Source organism: Drosophila sechellia, chromosome 3L, assembly GCF_004382195.2.
Source record: "Drosophila sechellia strain sech25 chromosome 3L, ASM438219v1, whole genome shotgun sequence".
NCBI lineage: Eukaryota > Metazoa > Arthropoda > Insecta > Diptera > Drosophilidae > Drosophila > Drosophila sechellia.
In genome coordinates, this window is record NC_045951.1 from 5,541,024 (window position 1) to 5,564,542 (window position 23,519).

General features: G+C 43.4%; 1 protein-coding gene across 4 annotated transcripts; it reads left to right on the forward strand.

The window, feature by feature from the left end:
- The first annotated feature begins 3,838 nt into the window (after window positions 1-3,838).
- On the forward strand, window positions 3,839-23,296 carry LOC6610898. Of its 4 annotated transcripts, XM_032717889.1 has the most exons (7): window positions 14,334-14,937; window positions 15,287-16,306; window positions 16,677-17,220; window positions 17,325-17,441; window positions 17,846-17,884; window positions 18,252-20,814; window positions 20,880-23,296. In XM_032717889.1, exons 3-7 carry the CDS (start codon window positions 16,801-16,803, stop codon window positions 21,383-21,385), a joined length of 3,645 nt encoding a protein of 1,214 aa, XP_032573780.1. In that variant the 5' UTR covers window positions 14,334-14,937; window positions 15,287-16,306; window positions 16,677-16,800; the 3' UTR covers window positions 21,386-23,296. The 4 variants fall into 4 exon arrangements, with proteins under 4 accessions (XP_032573781.1, XP_032573780.1, XP_032573782.1 ...); XM_032717890.1 differs by lacking the exons at window positions 14,334-14,937; window positions 15,287-16,306 and adding an exon at window positions 3,839-4,349; XM_032717891.1 differs by lacking the exon at window positions 15,287-16,306.
- Window positions 23,297-23,519: the final 223 nt, after the last annotated feature.

A 23,519-nucleotide genomic window follows, 5' to 3' on the forward strand; every position in this document is an offset into this window, starting at 1 on the left:
AAGTGGCAAGCTGAGGCGAACTCCTTAATTCGTTGAGTGACCAAGCAAACCAACCGACCAAAACACCCAACAAACAAACAATCGGAGGTCTTTATGAGATTTGGGTTAAGATTGATTTGGTACTTGAGTCCTTCTGGGACTCCTGATTGATTTTTGGATTTTTTGATTAAAGTTTAAAAAACGTTAACTAAAGAGAATGCTAATAAGATTGAAAAAATTCACTTATACTGATTCTTCTCTTAACAGCTGTGTTTAATTCTTAGTATGCATTATCACATTAAACGTTAAAAATAAATGACAGCCAATGACCTTCATTATTTCCACCCTGACTAAAGCATAATTGCCAACAATTAGGAGGAATTAATTGCCAACAAAAAATCCCGCGTCTTGAAATGCAAATCGAATTGAGTTGCGCAACCGCAGCTCAGTGTCCAATTATTCTTAACTACCTTAGCCTTTTTTCCACGATTTCTGCACCGCCATTGCGTGAAGATTGAATACAATAAATTAACTAGTTTTTGATGTTGTGTCATGCAAAATAATTTTCGAATTATTATGCCTTAATCCCGGTAATCAATCACAGCGCCCGAAAAACAAAAGACTCAGGCGACAAACTCGAAACGAAGAGAAATATGCAAAACAAAAATCGGGAAAGGCAAGTGGAAGAATTTCTTTTTCTTGCCAAAAAATAAAGCAAAACCGATAACCAATGTAATAAATAATGAATATATATATATATGTACTTATGTATGTTGCTACCACCGGTAACTTTCCTGGGCCTTTTCATTTCAGCCATCATTTATTTGTTGAAGTGCGGCCGGCAGCTTCTTTGGCTTGGATGGTGCTGAAACTGGTGGCCAATGAACTCCAGCAATGAAAACGAAATGTATAAAAAACGAAAACAACAAGAACACAATGCGGCCACGAAGAAGAACCAAAGAACGCGACAGAGCCCGAAACAGAAACCGAAAGATACCAAAATTGTTGTTCCTTTTCCCCCTTTTATTTTTTGGTAAGAAGTCAATGAACCTGGCCAACTGCGTGTGTGCGTGAGCTTGAAATAAACTTGGCTAACCAAAAAACGAAATGAAATGTAAAGAAAGAAATGATTGTTGCGCCCAAAAACTGAGCGGGAAGAGCGGGAACGGCCAGAAAGAGCCATCAAAAGCGGGCAAAACGATGATGAGTTGGCCAAGAAGCCGGGCCAACAAGCCAGCTGTAGATGCCGGCTTTTTGGGCCTACGCATATACCCGTATGTCTCTCACATTAACTATGTGAGGGTAAACCCTCGTACGTATTCGTGTTTTTTTTTCTTTTGGGTGTTAAATAATACAACCGCCTAAAAGGCACTTGTTGTTGGTCAGAGGCTTTTGCTTTTAGCCCCAACGAATTCATATTTATTTAAAAGAGAATGCTTCCTCTTCCATTTCTCAACTTTCAATTATGGGATACGCGGGATTTGTTGTCGATCGGGATTCCAATCCCTAAGACGCAATAGTTTTATGCTAAAAATTTCCGAAAATCACTTTTGTTTATTCGTTTAGTTGAAAGTTCTTTCCTTTTCTGAACGGCTGAAAATTAATGATGCACGATTAAAAAGAAGAAGCTATTCGCATTAATAAATTGTTATTCAAATTAACTGAATGTTGAACTTGAAAGCGCGTTCCTTATCCCTGAGCGTAGATTACGCATTAATTACGTCATCTATAAATTCCTATATACCTATACATTCCTAGTGAAGTTTGCTTTAAGTACTTATAACAATTTTACTTACATATCCAAACTTAATATTGATTCTCTGCCACGATGATAATATATTTAAGCCGTCTACATAGAACACTTTTATTTTTTCGAGCGCTTAAAAATTTGTTTCCCTCCATGGCCAAATGAGTGATGATGTATTAACTATTAAAATTCATGCTCGTGTGGTGTTTAAGAATTTATTGACCCCATCGCGCCTGGTTTTTGCTTTCAGAGTTCTAATGGCTAAACAAAAAAGGTTCTAATCCCAGTTGCCGCACAGAGTCTTTCGCTTCTTTCCAAGCCAACTTTGAATGCTTCAATTGTTATTTATAGAGAATGATGGCAGCGGCAGTCGAGTGTGGCAGAAACTAATGAGTTAGGCCTTTATTCCCGGCCGCAAACGGATGCGGATTTACCTTTTGATTCGCATCCTATCCTCCGTCTTTTGTCTTTCCATCGGGCGTTAAGTTCAAGGTTGGCTTGGCCAGCTAAAATATTGATTACACCACGTGGTCAATTACTTTTAAATTATGTAAATGCTCGTTTTTCAATTAGTTTTTAGTTAAGTCTTTTGTCTTGGCAGATTATAATAGAATGGCAATACCCATTTACGGAATTTTAAGTGTTTTCCCCACTAATTATATATTTATTAACCTTCCAGGTTTTTGACGATATGCTCACCCATTTTTACGACTGCGGCTAGGCTTGTTGGAGAGGAAGTTGGTATCTAAGTGCTTTACACTTTATTTATAGCGCAATATTATAGAGTTCGATTAGATCATTAATGGTTGCGATTTTGAGTCATGGAATGACTGGCGTTTATGCACAGATGTCCATTGATCTAATGCCGCTTTCAAAGTTATACTTTTACTTTTAACTTAACTTTATTTTAATTGCAGAACTCTTTTTTTTAATATTACGAATTGAATTACGAACTTAAATAGTTCAAAAAGAACATAAAGGGAAATCTGTATGAAATCGAAGTGGTTTCACCATTCAGTGGAGAACTCCTTGAAAGTATTGCATAAATTTAAAAACAGAAATCAAGTAATCCATCACAATGATAAATAACCTTGTAAAGTGTTGCAAAAAAGCTCTCACTTCCCATTTTGCGAGCGCGACATTTGTTTGCCAATTGTTTGCATGCAATTATGGCATCATGAAATTTGATACCCAAAAAACAGGAACAGAAATAAAACTGAAACAGAAACAAATCATGAACAAACCAATTACATGCCGTGCCAAACTTCTGGCCAAGAGAGAGAGCCCCACCAAACGGGTTAAGAGCATTGAGAACAAGTGGCCCACGGACGGCATTTTGTTGCGCTTGGCTTGCGCCGATTCTAAACTTGTTAGAAGAGTGGTGTTGTAATTTTACGCTCGCATGCTCAATTTACGCTCGCTGGCCAGACTGCGGGTACACTGAAAATAAAATCATCCCAGTCTCTAGTAAAAAGCTCACGCTCAGCTCGGCTTAAAGAAGTACTTATTAGACTTGAAATATTTGGAATAGTTTCATATCATTTTTATATTTCAAGACAAAGTTCTTTTTATAATATTACTTCTATTAAGATAACGATATGATCATCTATATTGCTTTAAAAATATTGTATAATTTTTTTATTTTTGTGTGTTAGAAGAGTTTAGAACTACGTATGTCCGTGTATTTTGTGCGAAAAAGAGTGGCGGTATTTGCCAGGGTATTGGTGCTGCCAAAGAGATACCTGCGCCCGCGCGCTCACCTTGAATGAAAGTTCTGGCCTGTTGCGCTCAGTGCGCGAGAGGGAAAGAGACGGATAGGGAGAAAGAGAAAGAGAGGGGCAGAGAGCTGAGAGAGCGCCGAGATGTGGTTGTGATCAGTGTAAATGGCACTGCGATCAAGAACCTGAGACACCTGAGCTGCGCCCTACCTGTGTGTTGGTGTGCGCTGTTGTGTTTGAAGAGAAAGAAGAGAGTGCTGGACGTGCGAGTGTGTGCGTAAGGCCGTGTAATGAAATGCTGAAAAGTCTATCTGTCTGCGCAGTCGCCGCGCTGCCGCTGCTCTGCCTTCAGAAGCCTCTAACGACATCGACATTGAAGTCGCACCGCGACTCATCCGTAGTTTCAGTTTCCCGTAAGCAACAAAACGATCGAGACATGATTTCGTAAGACGCACGCGTTACGCTTCTACTTGCTTCAAGACAGCAAAAAGACCACTGATCCACCAGACTTTGCAACATACACCCACCCACAAAAAGTTCTGAAACTAAGAGTATCTAGAAGCTACAACCCCCAATTCAAAGTGATTTGTGTCTATCAGCTAAACTGACAAAAAAGTGACATACACATAAGACTGCCCCTAGTTATGCAAATGAAATTCCACTAGACCTAAGCCAATTAGTTCAATTCCCCAACCAGTGCACTTGTGTTTCAAAAATATAGTTTGCTCAACTATATTCGAAAAGTTTAAGAATAACAAAGTGTCTATTATGATCGAAACTTAAACAGCCAGCAAGCACTTTTCGGCTTCGGATTGGATTTATTGCGTAATGGATTTAAATTTAGCCGCAACATTAGGAGCAACCTCAACAACACGGAACGGATATGCATTTAAACACTGAACATGGTAAGTACTTCTAAATTATCTACCTTAAATAAACTTCGTAATATTTCCTAGCTGCCTTTTTATTGCCCCAAGTCAATTATATAGCCGACAAGCTAACGATCGAGCTTGCTAATAGAATTCGTCGAAGGGTTTTTATGGGTCTGAGTTTACAAATTGAAATTGTCTTGGTGAAGCAGTTCCCGAAAGTTCTGTAAAGAAAGCTTTCTTCGAAAGACTGTCTTCGTTGGAGAAGGTTCAGGAAATTTTAGAGCGGGTTTTTTGGAAGGTGGTCATAAGAGTTGAGAATGAATACGAATTGTTCTTTTCCCATAAGTTGCATAATAAATCATACTGGCCACTGGTAATTAAATCTTTTCTTTCAAATAAATTCTTAGGTAATTTCTAATTTCCAGTTAGAACTTTTTTCAAAACTTCTCTTTTAATTTATTCTTAGATAATTTTTCTTTATTTCAACTTTTTTATTGACATCTTAATTGCTTGGGTTTTATTCCTGATTTTCAACTTTTTCTTCACTAAATCTCACATTAAAGCCACCATAATTTATGACTAGCGTTTAAAATTAACCATGATGTTACACAGCAGCCCGCAACATCTTATTATTCTTAACACCACGAAGAAGACTTTCACATGCAATTTATGCTAATCATAAGTATTCGATAGAAAGGTTATATAATAGTACGTCGCACTGGTCGAGAACAAGTTTCCAGCAAAATGCCCAAAATGCGGATAAAACATGGTATGATGATTAATTACAGGCAGGCTAGAAAAATGGCATAAGCAGCTAAAATTTCTTAGCCGCAAATGGGAGATGGCAGAATGATATATATATATATATATATATATGTATATATTTTAATAATCACATCAGCAAAAACAACAATATAGCACTCACAACACAAATAATTAGACAAAACCAGTTTGGGCTTAAACAAATCGCACAAACAACAAAATGGGGGTAAATATACGCCGACGGAGGGACAGAGAGAAAATTATAGGCTGGATAGCAGATGGAGCGAGATGGCGACAGATAATTGGCGACGTAAGGCAGAAAAACCTTGACTTTGACTTTAAATGACTCGACAACTGATCGCACGCTAACACGCTCCAACAGACGGTGATAAAAGCAACAACGCCAGCAGCAGCGGCAATAAAATATTGTATAAACAAATAAATTGAAATCGAAATCGAAATGAGATGAGATGAATGAACACAACGAGCCGATCGAATGAAATCAAAACTCATTGCGAATTTGTAATGCGATTCAAAATCACACGATGATCATTTCAATATCAAGGTCATTAGCAGTTGCAGCTGTCCAAGTTCTGTCGTTGGCCACCTGCTCCCACAGAGCTGTCAGTCTCCTCCTGACTTGATTCCGAATGGCATTCGAAATGAGTTATATCTCTATCCGACCATATATCGCTTATATAGCTTGGAAACAGCTTGCTTCGTTTTGCAATTTAAATGAGCTCCCAGTCTAAGTTTGTGTATGAAAGCAATTCTTTTGATTCTTCTATGGCTCTTCCCTCTTCTTCATTTGTTGTTGTTGCTGTTTCTTTTTTTGGCACGCATGCCGAGAGTTCATTGACTGTCAGCCGCAAACATACACACACTCTATGCCCCCACCCCACATAACAAATGACTTAGGCAACAAACTTGCCTTCGTTCGGTTTTCGTTTTCATTTCGAGCACCAGAAGATGCTGTGTGCGTAAGCGAGACAGAGCGTTAGGGAGAGGCCAAGGACCTAGGCCAAGAATTAGAGAATCCCCTCCGCAAATCCCCCCTCAAAAAGTGAATCTGCCGCTTCAGCTAGCAGCAGCAGAAGAAGAAGCCAATGACCAGGAGGGGAAACCAGTTCAGATCGCCTCATCCTTGGGCCAGGGGCACGGTTTGAGTTTGGGGCAGGTTGCAACAGCCAGCTCCTCTATCTCAGCCACCTCCTCCTGATTCCCGGATCCCCGGATCACCTCCCAATGGTACAGGCATCGCACATTGGGAATCATTTGCCGTGAAAAGGGCGTTCAACTGGCAAATGCTCATGGGCACATGGCGTGCTCAACTGAAGCAAGCCAAAGGTTCTTGCACTCAGCCAGTTCTTCTGCTTCTGCACTGGAAACAAGAGCTTAACAAGTGCTCTATTTTAAAGAAATGAAGCTAAAAAAGGAAATAGCATCGGAAATGGAAGAAACGATTTACAAATTTACCAGCTATTTGCTATACGTTTATCATATTTCTAACTGATCTTTTATCTGCTAAACAATCAATCGCAAAGGCTTAGTTAGGATTCTTATAAGCATATTCAGTTAAATATATTGAATTATGGATAGAGTTCTAGTTAGGGCACATAACAAATCAAATATCAGTTATAAGTTTTTTTCCGGTGTTCTTATGCCCGGTTCTCTGCCACTTCTAAGGCCTGATGAAAAGGGAATCAAATCACTCTTACTCTTGGCCAGCTTTTTTTATTGGCTTGAGCCAGGGTTATTGACTCGCTCGTGGTCTTACCTTGGGCAGTTCTTCCTGCCTTTTGCTTTCTGCTGGAGCTGCATCTTCGTTTGAAATTGTTGCTGCCTTGGCCACTTGCCACGCACAAGAGGATGAGGCTGAGGAAGAGGTGGAGCTGCCAAGTCATCCGCGGCAGCTTCCCAGGTAACACACAAAACTAATAAGAGGCTTAAGAGAGCCGGCAAAGAGAACGCCGACGCACAGGTGGGACCTCCAGGTAGAAAGAAAGAGCGAACCAGGAAGAAAGTGTGGCCAAGCAAAAGAATGGAGCGAAAGAAGTGGTAGCGCAGCAGCAGATGAAAAGAAAACAAGTTCAATGACCGACCTACTCAAGCGCGTTATAACCAAAGCGCGCACACACACACATGCATACACATACGCACTGCGGAGAGAGGAGAGAGCACATGCGCATGCGCACAGCTAGAAGCCGAAGCCGATGCCAAGCCGAAGTTAAGTGCCGAAGCCGAGGTACGAACCTCACTTGACGTTGAACTTTGGTGCGACAGGTTCTGTGTCAATGTTGTTGTTTTGTTGTCTTTGTCGCCTTTGTTGTTGCTGCTTTGACACTAACGTGTTTAGCTGTAAATGCCCACATTGTTGTTATTGTTGGCAGTGCATAGACTGTGACATTGAGCACTCTGCGAAAAGTATCAGGCAACTCTAAGTTGATTAGATAACTACGCACATTCTCTGAATGTGAATTTAGCATTAAAAAACTTTTATTTATACGAATACGTTAGGAATCCATTTCTGTCAGTGCATTGATAATCATTGATCGTCAGATAAAAGAGTGGGCGGTTATAATAGGAAAGGGGGTTTTGGAGCTCTCCCACTATTTGTTTAGGCCTCTCTCTTTAGAACTGGAAATCAAATTATGCTCATTTACGCGCCATGAATACGTAATCCCCCAATTTGCCGACCACTCGTAATTTGACTATGACAAAATGGCTTTTTATTAACCTAACGGTACATTCACTGGCTGTACTCCACCTATTACTTTTCGGTTTTACAGTTGTATGTCGCGCTGGCCATTAAAAAACGTGATTCGCGTTCTTTATGACTATTTCGCTGGCGGTTAGATTCACAAAGACAACGCCGAAATGAACTCTGAAGAGGTCTAGCTCATTCGAATAGTTTTGCATAATGTCCCTGGCACCGAGACTTCCGGCTGCAGCTCTAGTTCATTGTCAACGGTCAATTTGCAATCGAATGGCAGCACAACCCCCATAAACAGAGCATGCGTTGCGAAAGAAGAGAGCGAATTTGGGTTAGAAGAGAGTGCAGCGAGAGATGCAGTGAGCAACGTCTGCAATGCACTTTAAAAAACGGTAGCTGAGCTTTTGAAAAATGACATAAAATCATAATAAAAAAGCATTTAAATGCTGCAGATCTAAGATAACAAGACTAAAATCCCTAACAAGTATGTAAGTTTCTATGAAAATCCTAACCAAATGCTTTCCTAGCCCATAAAATCCTTCTCCTGACCTAACCCAATATGTTTTGTGTTCCAAAATAAACCCTGACTGTGTGATGTTCTCGGCCCAGAGCAGAACGAGCTGCAGAGATCCACCCTCTTTAGGTTTAGACTCCCGAACTTAAAAAAGCACGATGTTGGCCGAATCCGCAAAACGAAGCTCTGCTGAAAAGGGCCGCCCTTGCTGCGCTGCTGCCGCTGTCGTGCTGGCCCTGTTGTTGTTATTGTTTCGCACTGGGCGAGTTCAGTTGATGCCAAGTGCAAGTGCCAATAGCATTGGCCTCCACCCCCCACAGCCCCCTGAGAGCCACCCAGAACCACCTTGTTTACTGTCTGCAGTCGGCGGGCAGAGAAGCCGACGTTGCAGCCAACTTCGCTGCCGCATTTGGCTGAAATCGAAGGGAGCTGGCAGCTTTTGCAGCTGCTCGTTATTTCAGTCCTGACTCGGGATGTTAACGCGTTGGGCAGGTCATGTCTCATGGCACAGCCGCGTTGCGTGGACCAAAGAACGGCAAAGAAAACCAGCAGGACATCCCGTGCACTGAGTTCAATACATAAATAGTTATATATATATATATTAGCTACAAGCTAAGGCCGCCGCCACAAATGTGTTCAATTAGCAAACGAGAAGCGTTTAGAATAGCGTACATCGAGTGCTCCAGTGCTTCAGTGCGTTAGTTAAGTGTTAAGCTCGCCCTAAGTCAATGTATCTAATCAAGTGTCCCGAGATACCACCAATTGGTGCAATGTGTTCACACGTCGATCAGCGCAGACCATTATACTTCGATCGCATCTACTTTCGCGACACCTTCGCCAACATCAGCTTCTTCAAGTCGCGCTTAAAGAGCCATCAAAAACTGGCCAACACCTGAAACAGAGCCATTAAGACTGAGGCCGCAAAACAGTGAGACTGAGTTTGAATTGTGCAACAACCGAAATCAAAGAGGTAACTACTAGAATAGGATTGTGCAATAGCCTCTGAGAAGTAAGCACCGGCTAGGGTTAGGGTTTTTTTTAGCATAAAATCTACTTTTGCTTTTGTGCTGACCATGTCCTAGCGCACTGACTCCCCCCGCTCCGCCTTTCGTTGTGAAAGTTCGCCGCTGCCGACGCAGTTCAACAACCTTTCTCTCTACACACAGTTCAGTTCAGTTCAGTCCAGCTCAGCTCGGCTTGGTTCGGTTCAGTTCAGTTCAGTAATGCACTCCGTTCCGAGGAGCAACCCAGCCCAGCCCAGCCCGAAAGCAACCGAAAGCCAACCCAGAAGCAGCCCACAGCGAACCCAAACCATATATCCTTATATCCCAGACACAAACACCAGTCGTTGTCTCTTTCGCTCGCATGGCCTTGGTCGTGCGGCGCTTTTGCTGAATGGGTGGAAAAAATTAAAAGTGAAACTTAGCTGCGCCTGCCTGGGCAGACGATGACGTCGGCGCAGAAGCTCGGCTCAATTGCAGTCAGCAGTCTGGAGGTCCTTGCCCTCAGCAGCAGCGGCGCAGGCACGACCCACGGAGTTTTCCACGCCGGCAGAGGCAAAGGCAGCAACTGAAACAGAGGCAGAGCGGAGTTTTCCACGCTGCACACTGTCAAGTCCACGTTCACGAGAGGAGCGCAAAAAGGACACAGAAGGAGCTGCGAACCCAACCCAAAGTTTCGCAGGACCTTCGCGTCTGTCTGTCAGCTGCCTGCGTCGCTGCCACTGCCGCCGCCGACTGCTCTGCATCCTTCGACGTCGTCGTCAACGTCATCGCGTCGCATCGCCATCGTCCTGTGTGTGTTTCGCTTTCCGTATTGGGTGTGTATCCGATTGCCCGGGTACGACGACCGTACGTGCCCGGCGGAGTTCATTGAACGCCAGCCGCAGCTCCAGCGATTTATGTATGGAAAGCGAAAAGGATAATGAGCCGAAGTCGACTGAGCTCGATGCCTGGGCCCTGCCCCAACATAACGGACTGCACTGGGCAAAAAAAAATGTTGGTCTATGATATTCTAAGTTAGCATATATAAAAATAGATAAGGTGTTATCAATCTTATCAAATTCTATATCACAGATGAGATTTAATCGATTACTTTGTATACAACTATTTCGTTGGTCTGTTAGTCAGACACAATGACATCGAAAAGGACATTTTCTTGCAGTGTACTCACATCCACACTGATGGCGTCGTCTGGCGTCTGAAAATGCCTGAAAAGGGTCGTTCGCCTTTTCTGTTGTCTGGCCCTTATTTTTGTTGTACTTGTTGTTCTTGTTTTTTTTTTCACTTTGCCCTGTGCGAATATAGGAGTATGTGTGCTTTTTTACTTTGACTTTTTTGTTGTTGTCATGGTCTGGCAACCAATCTCTCTCGGCCCCGCCCCCTTTTCGCCAATGGGAGGCAGACAGTGGCTGCTCCTTTGTCGAATTTATGCGCATTTTCAATCGCTTTGTCGTAGGTCGTGTTTGTTGTTTGTTGTCGTACCGTTCCGTTCCGTTCGGAATAGTCGTCAAGGTAATGTGTCGCCCACAGGATTATGGATTTAAGCCGCTTCCCTGCGAAGTGTCCTGATCCGCCTGTCGGCGCAAAGGACACCAGTGAAGAGTTCCTTTGACGGATCGGTTGGGGTTTCTACTTAATAGTTCTGCACTTTTATTTGTTGCTCATTGATTTTCGCCACAGGATAGATGGGCATTTTCCGCAGTTCTTTTTCCCATATCGTATTTTTTGGTAGCCATGACATCATCAGCCAAATCACTTGGCTGCAGTTGGATTTGCATTGCCTCATCGTTGCTGCGCCTCTGCCTCATCCTCTGCCGGCGTCGGCGTCCACGTCTACGTCTGTGTCTGAGTCTGGGTAAAAAGCATTTGACCTTTGGGTTCGTTAACCCTTTTGTACGCTAGATGATGTAAGCCAAGGCACTGAAGGACCTGCAGCAGAAGCTTAAAATAAATATTTGCTTGACAGTGGGTAGCACTTAAAGATAGAAACGCCCTTGCTCCATTGGCAATATAAGTTTCCAAGTATAATCATTACTATTTAAACGGCAAACAAACACATATACATTAATTATATCAAGAATAGCAACAACAATACCATGCAAATGGAAAACTTTCACTGCGCAGTAGGGCGAAAATTGCCAACTGATAAGGAAGCAACAAAGTGCAAACGAAAAGCTTAGCAAAGCTACTCAAAATAAACACTTGAAGCTGCATTGATAAGGAAAATGCTGGGAATATGCCCTTCGAAAATAGCACTTAATTTATGGTTATTTGACCTACGTCAAAGCTAAGTGGAGAATACATGCAATCAGCAAATGCTCAAGGGCAAAGCCTATGCACTCAGGAATAATAGGGAAACAATAAAAAAATCCTATTGATTTATTGCCATTAAAAGCAACAGCTGCTAGAGTTGGAAAAACAATTAGTCAAACGCCAAAAGATAATTCAGTAGAGCAGCAACAAACCAAGTTATGCAACAACAATTCCCATTTGCTTTTATTTTTCTTAACAAAATGCATGAGAAGGAATTTCGAAAAGTGTGTTTTTTTAATTTGATTATCTGCGAATGTCATGTGCACTTAATTATGCAAATTTTAAAACGAATCGAAATCGAACACATTGCACATATATTTCAATTACCTGCTTCAGCATTCAAATTATTGAACTTAATTCTTGGGAATTGTTTAATTGAATACTTTCGTTTTTGTTTTTAGAGAATTTGCATTGAATGTGGCACAAAAAATGTTTAAATGTTTAAAAATTGCTTGTAAAATTTGCGTACTTAATATACTTTCGCTTTTAGCTGTGTTGCTTTCTTTGCGTTCGAATTGAATTTGTAATTGATTTATAATTTACGATTATTAACTGACAAAATCCCCAACGACTTGACTGTACAGTGGGCATCGGCTAAGTGCTTTGCAGGAGTGTGAGCAGTTCAATCGCCTTTCCTCACTCTCGTTTGTGGGGTGGAGATTGCATTCGTTGTGCACATGCGCATTTCGAAGTAATGGCAACAGCAACAAAAACAAAAGAATGCACAATATTTTCAAGGTTAAAGTGCAACGAAACCGCAACACAATACCTAACCAGCCAAAAGGGGGTGGATTATGGGTGGGTGGTGAATGGTGGGTGGAGGGTACTGTGTACACAGAATCATCAGCATAAAAATAACTGGCATACCTTTTGTTTAGTGTCCTTGAAATGCTGATATTAATTTCACGACAGTCTGATTAGATAATCACCTGCTCACACCCACTGTGCGCCCTGCATCCCCCCACCACCCCCACCCCTTCCTTATTGTATTTTTTTTATCTTTTTTTTGCAATGCGGATGAGTGAGACGAATGCGGCAAATTTTGTTGTTTTCGCATTCAATTCGCATGCACATTCTCGACTTGTGACTCAAGGTTATGATGATGATGATGCTCTAGCTGAACGCCCCACCCGCCCACGGCCCCCTCCCCCGCTCACCACCCTCCCTGGTACCCTTAACGCTGAAAAGCTCACACAAATTATTATTACACAGGCAGAGTGAGAGAGCGAGAGAATAAACAAATAGCTCGCAATTTTATTTTATCAGCTGCCCCACCTCACCACCCCGCTCGTTTCGTTTTTCGCTTTTCGTTTCGTTTTGCATGCACATAAAACTAAATGCAAACTCCCCGCCATTCCCCCGCCATTTTCCACCCCTTTACATTTTTACATTTCCGGGTTGTGCCCCCTCTCCATCGCACACCCTGTATTTGGGCACTGACTGACTGCAAATCATCTCGGCCAACAATGAAAAATATGGATTAACTGCGGGTAATATCGTGTGCTGCATTTGTAAGTGCGAAGCGAGTGCCAGGCTAAAATCACTGTATCTGAGTCGAAAGTGTAGCGAATTCGATGTCATAATAGATTTGGCCTTGGCAAAAAGACCTAAGAATGTGTAAACAAAAATTTGCAATTCCTGGTTCCGCATTTGATAGGTATTATAGCTTAGATTATTAGAAATACACAGACACATTGGCAAGAAACTGATTTTAAACTGTAGTAAGCAAAAAAAATTGACACATAATAAATTGATTATTTTATTAAAATTAAAAAAAAAATGATTGGGAGATGTAGTAATGCTAATCTCTAGAAAACTAATATGAAATCTCTTTTAATCATAACTTAACAATCTTCTTAAATTGAGAAGCCTCTACTTTTGAAGCACTTCCATGGCTTGCATATGGCTAAATAATAAATATTTACATTACACTTGAAAAAACATCGTTAAATTTGTTTATTCATTGAAAGTACTTAGCTTCGCCGATTTCCTACTTAGAAAGAGCGAGATGGCGAACAATTTATGACTGCGCCGCTTTGGCAGAGTGCAGTTATCAGCTGAACGTGCACACACACACACAAAAAGTGCCATATAGAAGTGCATACATTACATTTATACATATATGTACATATATATTGGTATAGCGCTAATGCGGTTAGTACAGTTCACTTTGTCCTTGAGCGAGCGATTCCAAGCGGCATGAGACCCCATTTGGGGCTCTGTTCTGTTTGGCTCGGCTGCAATCGCTTCCCTCAGTGCAATTTGATAAAGATCGATGCATGGCGAGAGCATAGGAGCTTCGCGGAAGTTTTTGTTCACTGGCGGCGGCGTACGCGGCATACACGGCGTATGCGCAATGTGCTCTTATCACGGGTCGTCAGCGTTCAAGTTGAATGTTGAATGCCTCTGATCAATTGCCTCTTGCTACGTTCTGTTTCTATATTTTTTTCTTTTTTGTGTGTTGATTTTTATGAGTATGTCTTGGTCTGTGTACTTTATTTATTTTTAATTTCCCTCCCGTCGAGTGTGTGTCCTTCAAATGCAATTGTGCGATGATTAGAAACGCAAAGCGCCAAGCGATTTTTACTTTTTGTTTCGAATGTCTGTATGTGCAGCTGTTTATTTTCATTTTCGCAGCGATAGCGAAAAGCTTTTTTGGCGCGCTATCTGCAGTTTCACGCTCACGAATGCAGTTTGTTGATTTAACTAGAATATTGTTGATTTTTGTGTAGCAAGGCGTGCATGGCTTCCTTGTGTGTCGAACGCATCTGTAAATTGCGCAAAGGGTTGCCGCCACCCCCCTCTGAAAAACGAAAGTATCTCGTGAAACCCACCAGCTCGATTCTTCCTCATTTCGTCTGCATATTTTTGGCTGACGGCGCCAGCTGGCAAGAACCCACACACAATTGTGGAAAGACATAGACAAGGGATGGGAAAATCACGAGCAGCCAGAAATCACTTTCTGCAGATCGTTTTCGCACATTTCCGCACTCGCAGAACAGAATCAAAATGCAATTCGCAAGTGCAAGTGCAAGTGCATTAGGCATCATTCAGTGCACACAAGCCGACATACAGACATTCAGATAGATTCACATAGTCGGTAGTGTTGCAATTTTGCATCCGTGTCGCATTTGATCGCCGGGGCTCGGGAAAATCGTATTTCGTACTTCGCATTTGTATTTCGCATTCTACGTGCGTGCAGTTCGACGAGCGGACGGAATTCGAGCCACTTTGTAGCTCCTTTTGGCCACTTGAATGGTTTACCGGGGTAGTTGAATATAGAAGCGTACTTATTGTTCATATATCTGTACCGATTGGGTGAGTCCACAACCACAACCATCACTCCCCACGAACGACCTCCAAAGTGAACTTCCTGGTTATGGGATTGCACTTAACTTGATTGGGGGGCGCGATATCATTTTGTATTAATAGTTGGGCTTGGGGTGGCGATAAGAAGAGTTCCTGGTATTTCCTGCTGCAAATATGCCAGGTTTCTAGCGAGGGAAATCCCTAGTTAAACTAATCTGCTTGCGGATGTTTGCCGCTAAATACATTTTATTTATTCAAGTTGGGGTTTAACTATTTCCATAACCATGAATACCCACAAGAACTCCCCCCTAATTTATGTAATCAAAGTGAAGTGATCATGCAATTATATGTTTCACAGCAAATTGTTCAAGGGCCCTCAAGGCGAAACCAATGCAACTTCCCCATTTCTAGGAAGGAACTGAATGGCCAGCCTTACACAATAAATTCTTGATTGCGCAGCTGAAAATGTCCGAAAAGAGAAAAAAATAGGGAAACTATCATTTTAAATAATCGACAAGCAACCACCAATAAACCACCGCTGCAACCACTAGCCGCACCACCGAGCCATCGAGCCACCGAACGAGAAGCTTTTCGTCAGCAAAAAGCGCTTTCACAACCCTCTCTAGCGCAGAACTTTCCGAGCGAGAATTTGAGAATCTTTAACGGGATGCGTTCGTATGGCAGTGCAGTGGGTATTGGTGCAATGCCGGTTGTTGTGTGTGTGTGTGTGTGTATGCGACTTTCTATGTATGGGAAATTGCAATTTTGAGCTTTTTTGGGGTCTACGCCGGTTGGATGTGGGTCAGTAGTAGGAACTCTCGGTTGGCGGCGTCAACGTTTCCCTAGCTCTTCTTCACAAAAATACACATTGCAACCGAACGAAAAAAGACTAATAAATATTTCTACTTCAATCTTTGTTCGTATTTTCGTTGTCGTTTGCCGCAGATGCGTCTTAATTTTGTTTCCGCCTGGCGAATTTCGACGGAAATCTTGAATGTCGCAGTGCAAATAGTAGAATGCTGACTGAGCAGCAGGAGCTCGGTAGTCGTAGTTTGTCAAGCCAAGCTGGACGGCCACAGCCGGAAAATTATTCCGGGGCGGGCGGCAGACCACACGGCGTATGCGTAACGAGAGAACGAAACGGAAAGTGATGCGTAATTTGCGGGCCCAACCAACAAAAATTCAAATAAAATTACAAATATCAGAATCAGTGCAAGGCGATATACAAAACCAGCAAACAATTATCAGCTTCATACAAAAAGAAAACGGGTATTCTTTTCAATAAAATTGAAAGCAATGTGAGGGAAAAACCAGTGCAAATGCAAAACGAGAGTACAAAGCGCAGCAAACGGCAGCCAAATGAAGAAGAATAATTCAAGTGAGTTGTCTTCGAGGAATTTTCATTTCATTTTCTCCACCGGTGATGCGGTGGGTGGGCGTTGGGTGGCCATGCCCCTGAACGTGAACGTGTAACCTCCACTAAGGCCGTAATCTTGAACTGCACCACCAACCCCAGTGCCTCACCCCTCCTTCTGGATGACCCCCTGCACTCGCTACTCGTCGCCGTTTTGCAGTTAGCTTTTAGCAGTGGCGATAACACGAATGCAACACTGTGAAAATTCTGAGGAGCTTTTCCAGGGTGAGGTAGCGCAGGGGTTCAGGTGTAGAGGGTGATAGGCGCCTCTATTTATAGCGCCAAATTATGACTATTTTTAAAACGCATTTTCACAACCTTTGTGCCATTCCAGATCAAGTAAAATTTCAACCACAAACAACTAGCAGAATAAGCAGCAACCACTGAACCCCCTATATATATAAAACCAGCACATATATACACAGTGTTAGCTGAGCAACAATCTAGCTATAGTCGCCATGCATGGACATCACAACCACAACCATCTGCCGCAACAGCAGCCACAAAATCCGCAGGAGCAGCAGGCGGGTGCCATCATGAAGGCAGCCAACCAGCCCCACCATCCCGCCCACAGCCATCAGCTCAATCACCCACATCCGCACCAGCATGTCCAGCAACATCCGCATCCACATCCGCATCCGCATCACAAGCTGTCGGCGAGAAGGGCGCGCAGTCGCAGTCGAAGTCGCAGTCCGTCGCCTGATGGCAATCAGGACTACGATGTGACCAGGATGCGGGAGGAGGACTTTGAGCGGCTGGCCGTCTACCTGGTGCCGGATGTCCAGGCGGAGCGGGGACTGCCCAATCGGGCGGACAAGACGCTGCCGCGCAGCCTGACGCTCAAGTCATCCATGGTCTACTCAACGCCAAATGTTAAGGTAAGAAAGAATCCATAGAAATGGAAAGCCATAAAGAGCTCAAAAGAATTCACAGAAGAATGAGAAACTAATCCTTGCTTTTTCATTATTTTCTTAACTTGCAGACTGAAGGAGTTTGGAGCAGCGGGGTCATCCCACGTGGCACTCGCTTTGGCCCATTCGAAGGCATTCCAACCTCTAATTATCCCAATGATAAGAATAAGGCGCGCTATTTCTGGCGGGTAAGCATCCTCATCACTTTCTTAACATTAAATGAAGGGTTAAGCATCTGTTGTGGGCTTTCAATTCATTTGCATCTTTTGTTTGCCTTTGTTTTTGGTCACAGCTCCTTCGTTAAAAACGGAGGTTTCAGTGTTGCCTTAAATGAGTCATTATAAAAATCACCTAAAAACATGCTTCCCCCATCCAATCATCCAGCCGAAAAGAAAATCGAAATATGCAACTAACCAACTCGTTTCTCTTTAATTTTTATTTCATGTGATCTAATCTTAAACCATCCCACAATTACCCAACCAAAATGAACACAAATATGTATAATACCAAAAAAAAAAACAAAACCGATCATAAATTCAAAATTATACTTTTGCATTTTGGAACGAATTCGATTTGATTGTGGTTAAATCAGGTGCAGGGAACACGCCACATAACCTACGGGAATATTAAGGTACCACTCACGATTTATGCTTTCTTTGATTTCTATTTGTTGTCTTTGAATCCCAAAACTATACACCTGCTTTCCCAGCTAATCCCTGATCAGCACAAACCCTCTTTCTAACTAACCTTGCACTGCTCTCTTAATCTATACTTGTTGTGTATTTTACAAAAATTTAAGATTATTAAAGAGTATTTTAAAAAATACCTTTAAAAATATGAAAATTTTTCTAAAACACATCCTTCAATCTATTTTCCTTGTAGAATGAGCTATGTTTTTTCTTTCTTGTTGTGCGTCTTGTGTCGTTATGCTTTCATTCGTTTTTCTGCAGAATTTTTCTAAATATCCCCATTTCCCCCGCTCTTTTGTCTTTCTGTAGATCTTCAAGGACGACGACTACTATTACTTGGATGGTTCCGATCGCTCGCAGTCCAATTGGATGCGCTATGTGGCCTCCGCGTATAGTTTATCCGTAATGAACCTGGTGGCGTGCCAGCACCAGGATAACATCTATTTCTACACCACCCGCGACATTCTGCCCAACGAGGAGCTGATGGTGTGGTACTGCAAGGACTTCGCCAGTCGCCTGGGCTACGATGTGGATCCCGAGACGACGATCTTTGGCGCCTGCAAGCAGGCTGTGGAAGCAGAGGAGGAGGCGGACGAAGAGGAGGAAGAGGCGGAGGGAGAGGACGGAAAGCCGCGATACTCGATGCCAGCTCCGGAAATTCCACCAGATGTGGCCGTGAGTCACATAACCTACGTCATGGGTCTCCATCTGCCTGTGGGAGCGGGAAGTGGTCCAGCGAATGGATCGGTTGCGGGTTCCGTTTCCGGTGCCACACCTCCACCCCCGACTGCCACGCCATGCTGCCGCCGCTCCAGTCCACCCGCCCACGTCAGCACCACCACCTCCACCTGCAACGCCCACCACCCGCACATCCAGCATGGTCGACATGCCTCCGTGATCATCGGCCAGGATCGATCGCCTATGGCCAGCAGTGACAAGGATACGGCGGGATCTCCCCTTTCCGGTCTGGACCATCAGATGACCCCGCAGGATGGCAGCGTGAGGTCTGTGAGATCGGACGAGGGCTACCACAGCAACGAGTGCCACGAGGATGGACTCACACCACCGGAGGATTCCAGCGACAGCGAAAGTGAGCATAACTATGTGCTTGACTGCTCAAAGAAGGCGATTGCTCCCAAAGAGACAGTGATTGCCCAGGCCCAAAAGCCCAGCAGTTCTCCACCGGCGGTGGTAATGGCCAACACGACTACCAACTCAATGATTAGCCACAGTTCACCCACTGCGACGCCCATTTGCGAAACGGACAAGAACGAGTACAGAAAGTTCAAGGTGAAGATGCCGCTGAAGTACGAGTTCAAGAACAAGAGCTGCGTGAAACAGGAACCAAGCCTTAAGGAAGTGGACCAGGAGATGTCCTTGCCGCAGGAGGAAGAGGAGGATCAGGTGATGCATCCGGAACCCGATTCCATTTGCCCATCGACCACCACCCATCTGGGCGATGAGCACATGCTGATGATGGAACGGGAACGGGAGAGGGAGCGCGAAAGGATCCAGGAAAGGGAACCATCCAACCAGCAGCCCGCCTCCTCCACGGTCATCGTACTGGAACACAACTCCGGCGGTCAAGCCCGCACAATTGTCCCACTGAGTAAACCCTACTACGAAACAGATCCTTCCAGTGAACGCTATATGCGATTTGGCCAGCCCTCTTCAAGCATCCTGGAGACCATCCTCACCAGCCAACATCGCTTGGAGGCGGCAGCTGCTGCGGCAAATGCCTGCCGACAGGCCAATGCCGCCACACCACCGCCTACATCGCCCACGGAGATGGCCTACAGCTACAAGAAGTCCCAGCGATACGGCAATGCCGTGAGTCCGGATAGTAGCTCCAACCTGGGACAGAATCCCGAGCAGCTCTCCTCGTCGGCAGTGGTGGTCGGTGAACAGGAAATGACCAGAGCCACGCTGATCAAGGGAGAGTGCTCACCACCACCGCCTAGCCACCATCATCACAATGTCATCTTCTCGCCTTCGAGACATGCTGCTTATCTGGGAGCCGGAGAGGCGGGTGGCCACTCGCCGAGTCCGGGTTATCCTGGCTATCCCCACTATGGAGCTGCAGCCACCTCGACCTTTCACTCACCACCGCACAGTTCCCATTCCCCGTTCGATCGCCAGTCGAATGCCTCCAGTGGTGCGGGTTCGGCCACAAATCTGCATTTATTGCAAACCAGCACCCAGATGCTGAACCATCCGCTGATGCAGCCCCTCACTCCCCTGCAGCGCTTGTCCCCGCTGAGGATTTCCCCACCCAGCAGCTTGAGTCCTGATGGCAACTCGTGTCCCCGCAGCGGCAGCCCCCTGAGCCCCAATTCCTTGGCCTCCAGGGGCTACCGATCGTTGCCCTATCCGCTCAAGAAGAAGGATGGCAAGATGCACTACGAGTGCAATGTGTGCTGCAAGACTTTTGGCCAGTTGAGCAACCTCAAGGTGCACCTGAGAACCCATTCCGGCGAAAGGCCCTTCAAGTGCAATGTGTGCACGAAGAGCTTTACCCAGTTGGCGCACCTTCAGAAGCATCATCTGGTGCACACGGGCGAGAAACCGCATCAGTGCGACATCTGCAAGAAGCGTTTCTCGAGCACCTCCAACCTGAAGACCCATTTGAGGCTGCACAGTGGTCAGAAACCATATGCCTGTGATCTCTGCCCACAGAAGTTCACACAGTTTGTGCATCTGAAGTTGCACAAGAGACTGCACACGAACGACAGGCCCTATGTGTGCCAGGGTTGTGACAAGAAGTACATCAGTGCATCCGGCTTGAGGACCCACTGGAAGACCACCAGCTGCAAGCCCAACAATCTGGAGGAGGAGCTAGCCATGGCAGCAGCGGCTACATCGGAGTGTTTGGGTAGGTTTCAATGGCTCACTGCTGTTAGTTAAACTTAACTAACAATTCAATTTTTAAATATTCAGATAAAGACCATCCCGAACCGGACTCCCGAGAAGCCTACGAGCAACTGACGCAGCACATGCATCCTGCTGTGCATCCGGGATTGAGGCACCTCTCGAGTGGGGGTCAATCACCACCGCGCCTGATACCCCTGGGCAATCACATGGCGCCACAACAGCAGTCGCATCAGCAGCAGCAACAGCAGCATCAGCAGCAGGGCGTGCCACCGCCCCACTTGCTGATGACCCAACATTCGGTGGGTCCGGCACCCATGCTGCTGACCACCGCCAGCCAGTTGCCACCACCGCCGCCACACCATCAGCAGAACTCGCCCAGCCGCCTGCTGCAACATGGCCACCCACATCCGTTGCAGATGCAACAGCAGCAGCAACAGCAGCACTCGCCCAAGGGACTCAAATCCCTGCCGGAATCGGGGGTGTATCTGCATGGACATAATGTGCAGGCTCAGGAGAGCAGACCATCGGTCATTGAGTCCTCCAACCAGCCCATGATCATCGAATGCACGTAGATGGTACATGCTACATGGCATACAAAACGGACATAGAGCAGCTGCAGCCCAGACCAGGAAGTGATGGAATCCAAGTGCAATAAAGTTAAATAGAGTTAAGCGACAGACAGGCAGACAGACAGACGATACCCCTTTTTAAACAAAAATCGAAAAGGATAACAAAAACGCAGCACAAGTAAACGTAACGGTATTATTATATAGTTGTATATAGTTAGAGATTCCCCTCGTAAATTTTTGATTCTCCTCAAACCCTGAAATTGAAATTGAAAACTCATTTTCGCGCTATGAAATCTAGATCTCACCAATTGGCAATCCCATGAATTCTTCTTCTCATCATTATCAGCATGGCAGGAGAGCACTAAAGGCATATTATTTTTGATAAATATTTTATATATATACACCGAACATATAAAACGAAGTGAACAAAATTGGTTAACAGCAAGCGATTGTTAATGGGAAAATAAATGGAGCCGGCAGCAGATGAGAATTTTGCGGAAAACTGAGAACGAGAGAAAGAAAATGCATTTACACTTGACTTTCGATGATTTTCCAGTTCTGATTTGTTCTCACACCCTCGCTGTTTGTTTGTTTGTTTGTTTGTTGAGGCGCGCACCTTTAGATGTAGATTACGTAGTAAAGAGTTAAAGGATAAATAAGGATACATTTACACATACAATACATAGATTCAAGTTGCCTTATTTGAATTTCGTTAGCACTGAGATCCGCGGAAAGAACATTTCGATTATCTCTGTTCAGTAAGAACAGATCTGCAAAGCTTATATACGTATTTTATATATGAATATATCATTATTATACATACGAATATATATATTTATATGTATTTTATTATATATACACAACCGGAAATGCAGCAACAAACAAATGATAGCGAAACTGTACATAGAAGGAAATCTTATTTCGGCATCTGTTGAACTAGTATCGCCTAGCTATATATAATTACGTAGACCTCTAGGGATTACCATTACCCTTATCATTATTATGATTACTATGATTATTACGGAAAAAAAGATATAAAAACTAAGCAACAAACAAAAGAAAAAAACGTAAAGAAAACTTAGCTGAAAAATCGGTGCTTTTGACTGTTTCCATTTGTCCACGTTTACATTTACGATTGTATTTGTATTTCGAAACATATGAATTATATTGTAAACCACACAAAATATATATAAAATATATACACGTTAGTATAACTCTCTAGGATATTTCCCCACAAACTACTTTGCGCATTAATCATTCAACCTTCCTCCAGCTCCTTTAACTCCTTTCACCACAAACAAAAAAAAAAACAACGGAATCCAAAAAATTTGCTCGTATTGTACTTTACCAAAATTATGCTCTCAATTAGTCTTCGTTTTCGTCTGAATATATATATATATATATATATAGTATATATATAAAATCTTTAGCTAAACATAAGCTTATAATCTTAATGAGGCTGACTAGCTTTAAGTATCCACGTAAATCTATTAAGCGCATATTAATTAAATTAGACACTAAGGTCTGTATATTAAAGGCTGAGTCCAGAACTCGGCTTCGATCTGTAAGACACAACACCAATTCGTAATGATTAAGTATTTGTCTTGTAAAGTACGAGATACGGGGGTGGGGAGTTCGGGTAAATTCTGTAGAATCCCGATAATTGAGACTAAGACTATGCAAAAGTTTTTGTATTTTTGTATTTGATACAAAGCAAGCAGGAGTTAGGAAACGAGTGACGATGAGATGTTTTAGCCACGTAAAGTCTAGTTTAAGCTAGCCCTAAGATTTCTAAGCATATGCAATATTTATACGCATAATATTTCTAAAAAGAAAAGCAAAACGCAGAAAAGGTGAGACAAGCCTACATACATGGAAAATATAAAAGAAGATAATCAAAATTATACAAAAAAACACAAAATTGATTTTTTATTTCTCGTTTGGTTTTAAACTCACATTTGTTGGTTGTGCAATCATCTAATTATTTTTTTTTTTTGTTTTTTGTGCAATAGTTCGCGAATTTATGTTTTTGTTTCTCTTCGCCATCATTTGATCGACTTGAAACTCTTTAGGAATCTACTAAAATAAGCGACACACATAATACTTTCCTATTTGTGAGACTGAATGAATTACTATA

Excerpts from the sequence above, each read along its gene's own strand:
- LOC6610898 (XM_032717890.1), top strand. The coding sequence starts at position 16,801 with ATGCATGGACATCACAACCACAACCATCTGCCGCAACAGCAGCCACAA. Across the intron at positions 17,885-18,251 it reads TAACCTACGGGAATATTAAG|ATCTTCAAGGACGACGACTA; the intron begins GTACCACTCACG and ends GTCTTTCTGTAG. Across the intron at positions 20,815-20,879 it reads GGCTACATCGGAGTGTTTGG|ATAAAGACCATCCCGAACCG; the intron begins GTAGGTTTCAAT and ends TTAAATATTCAG.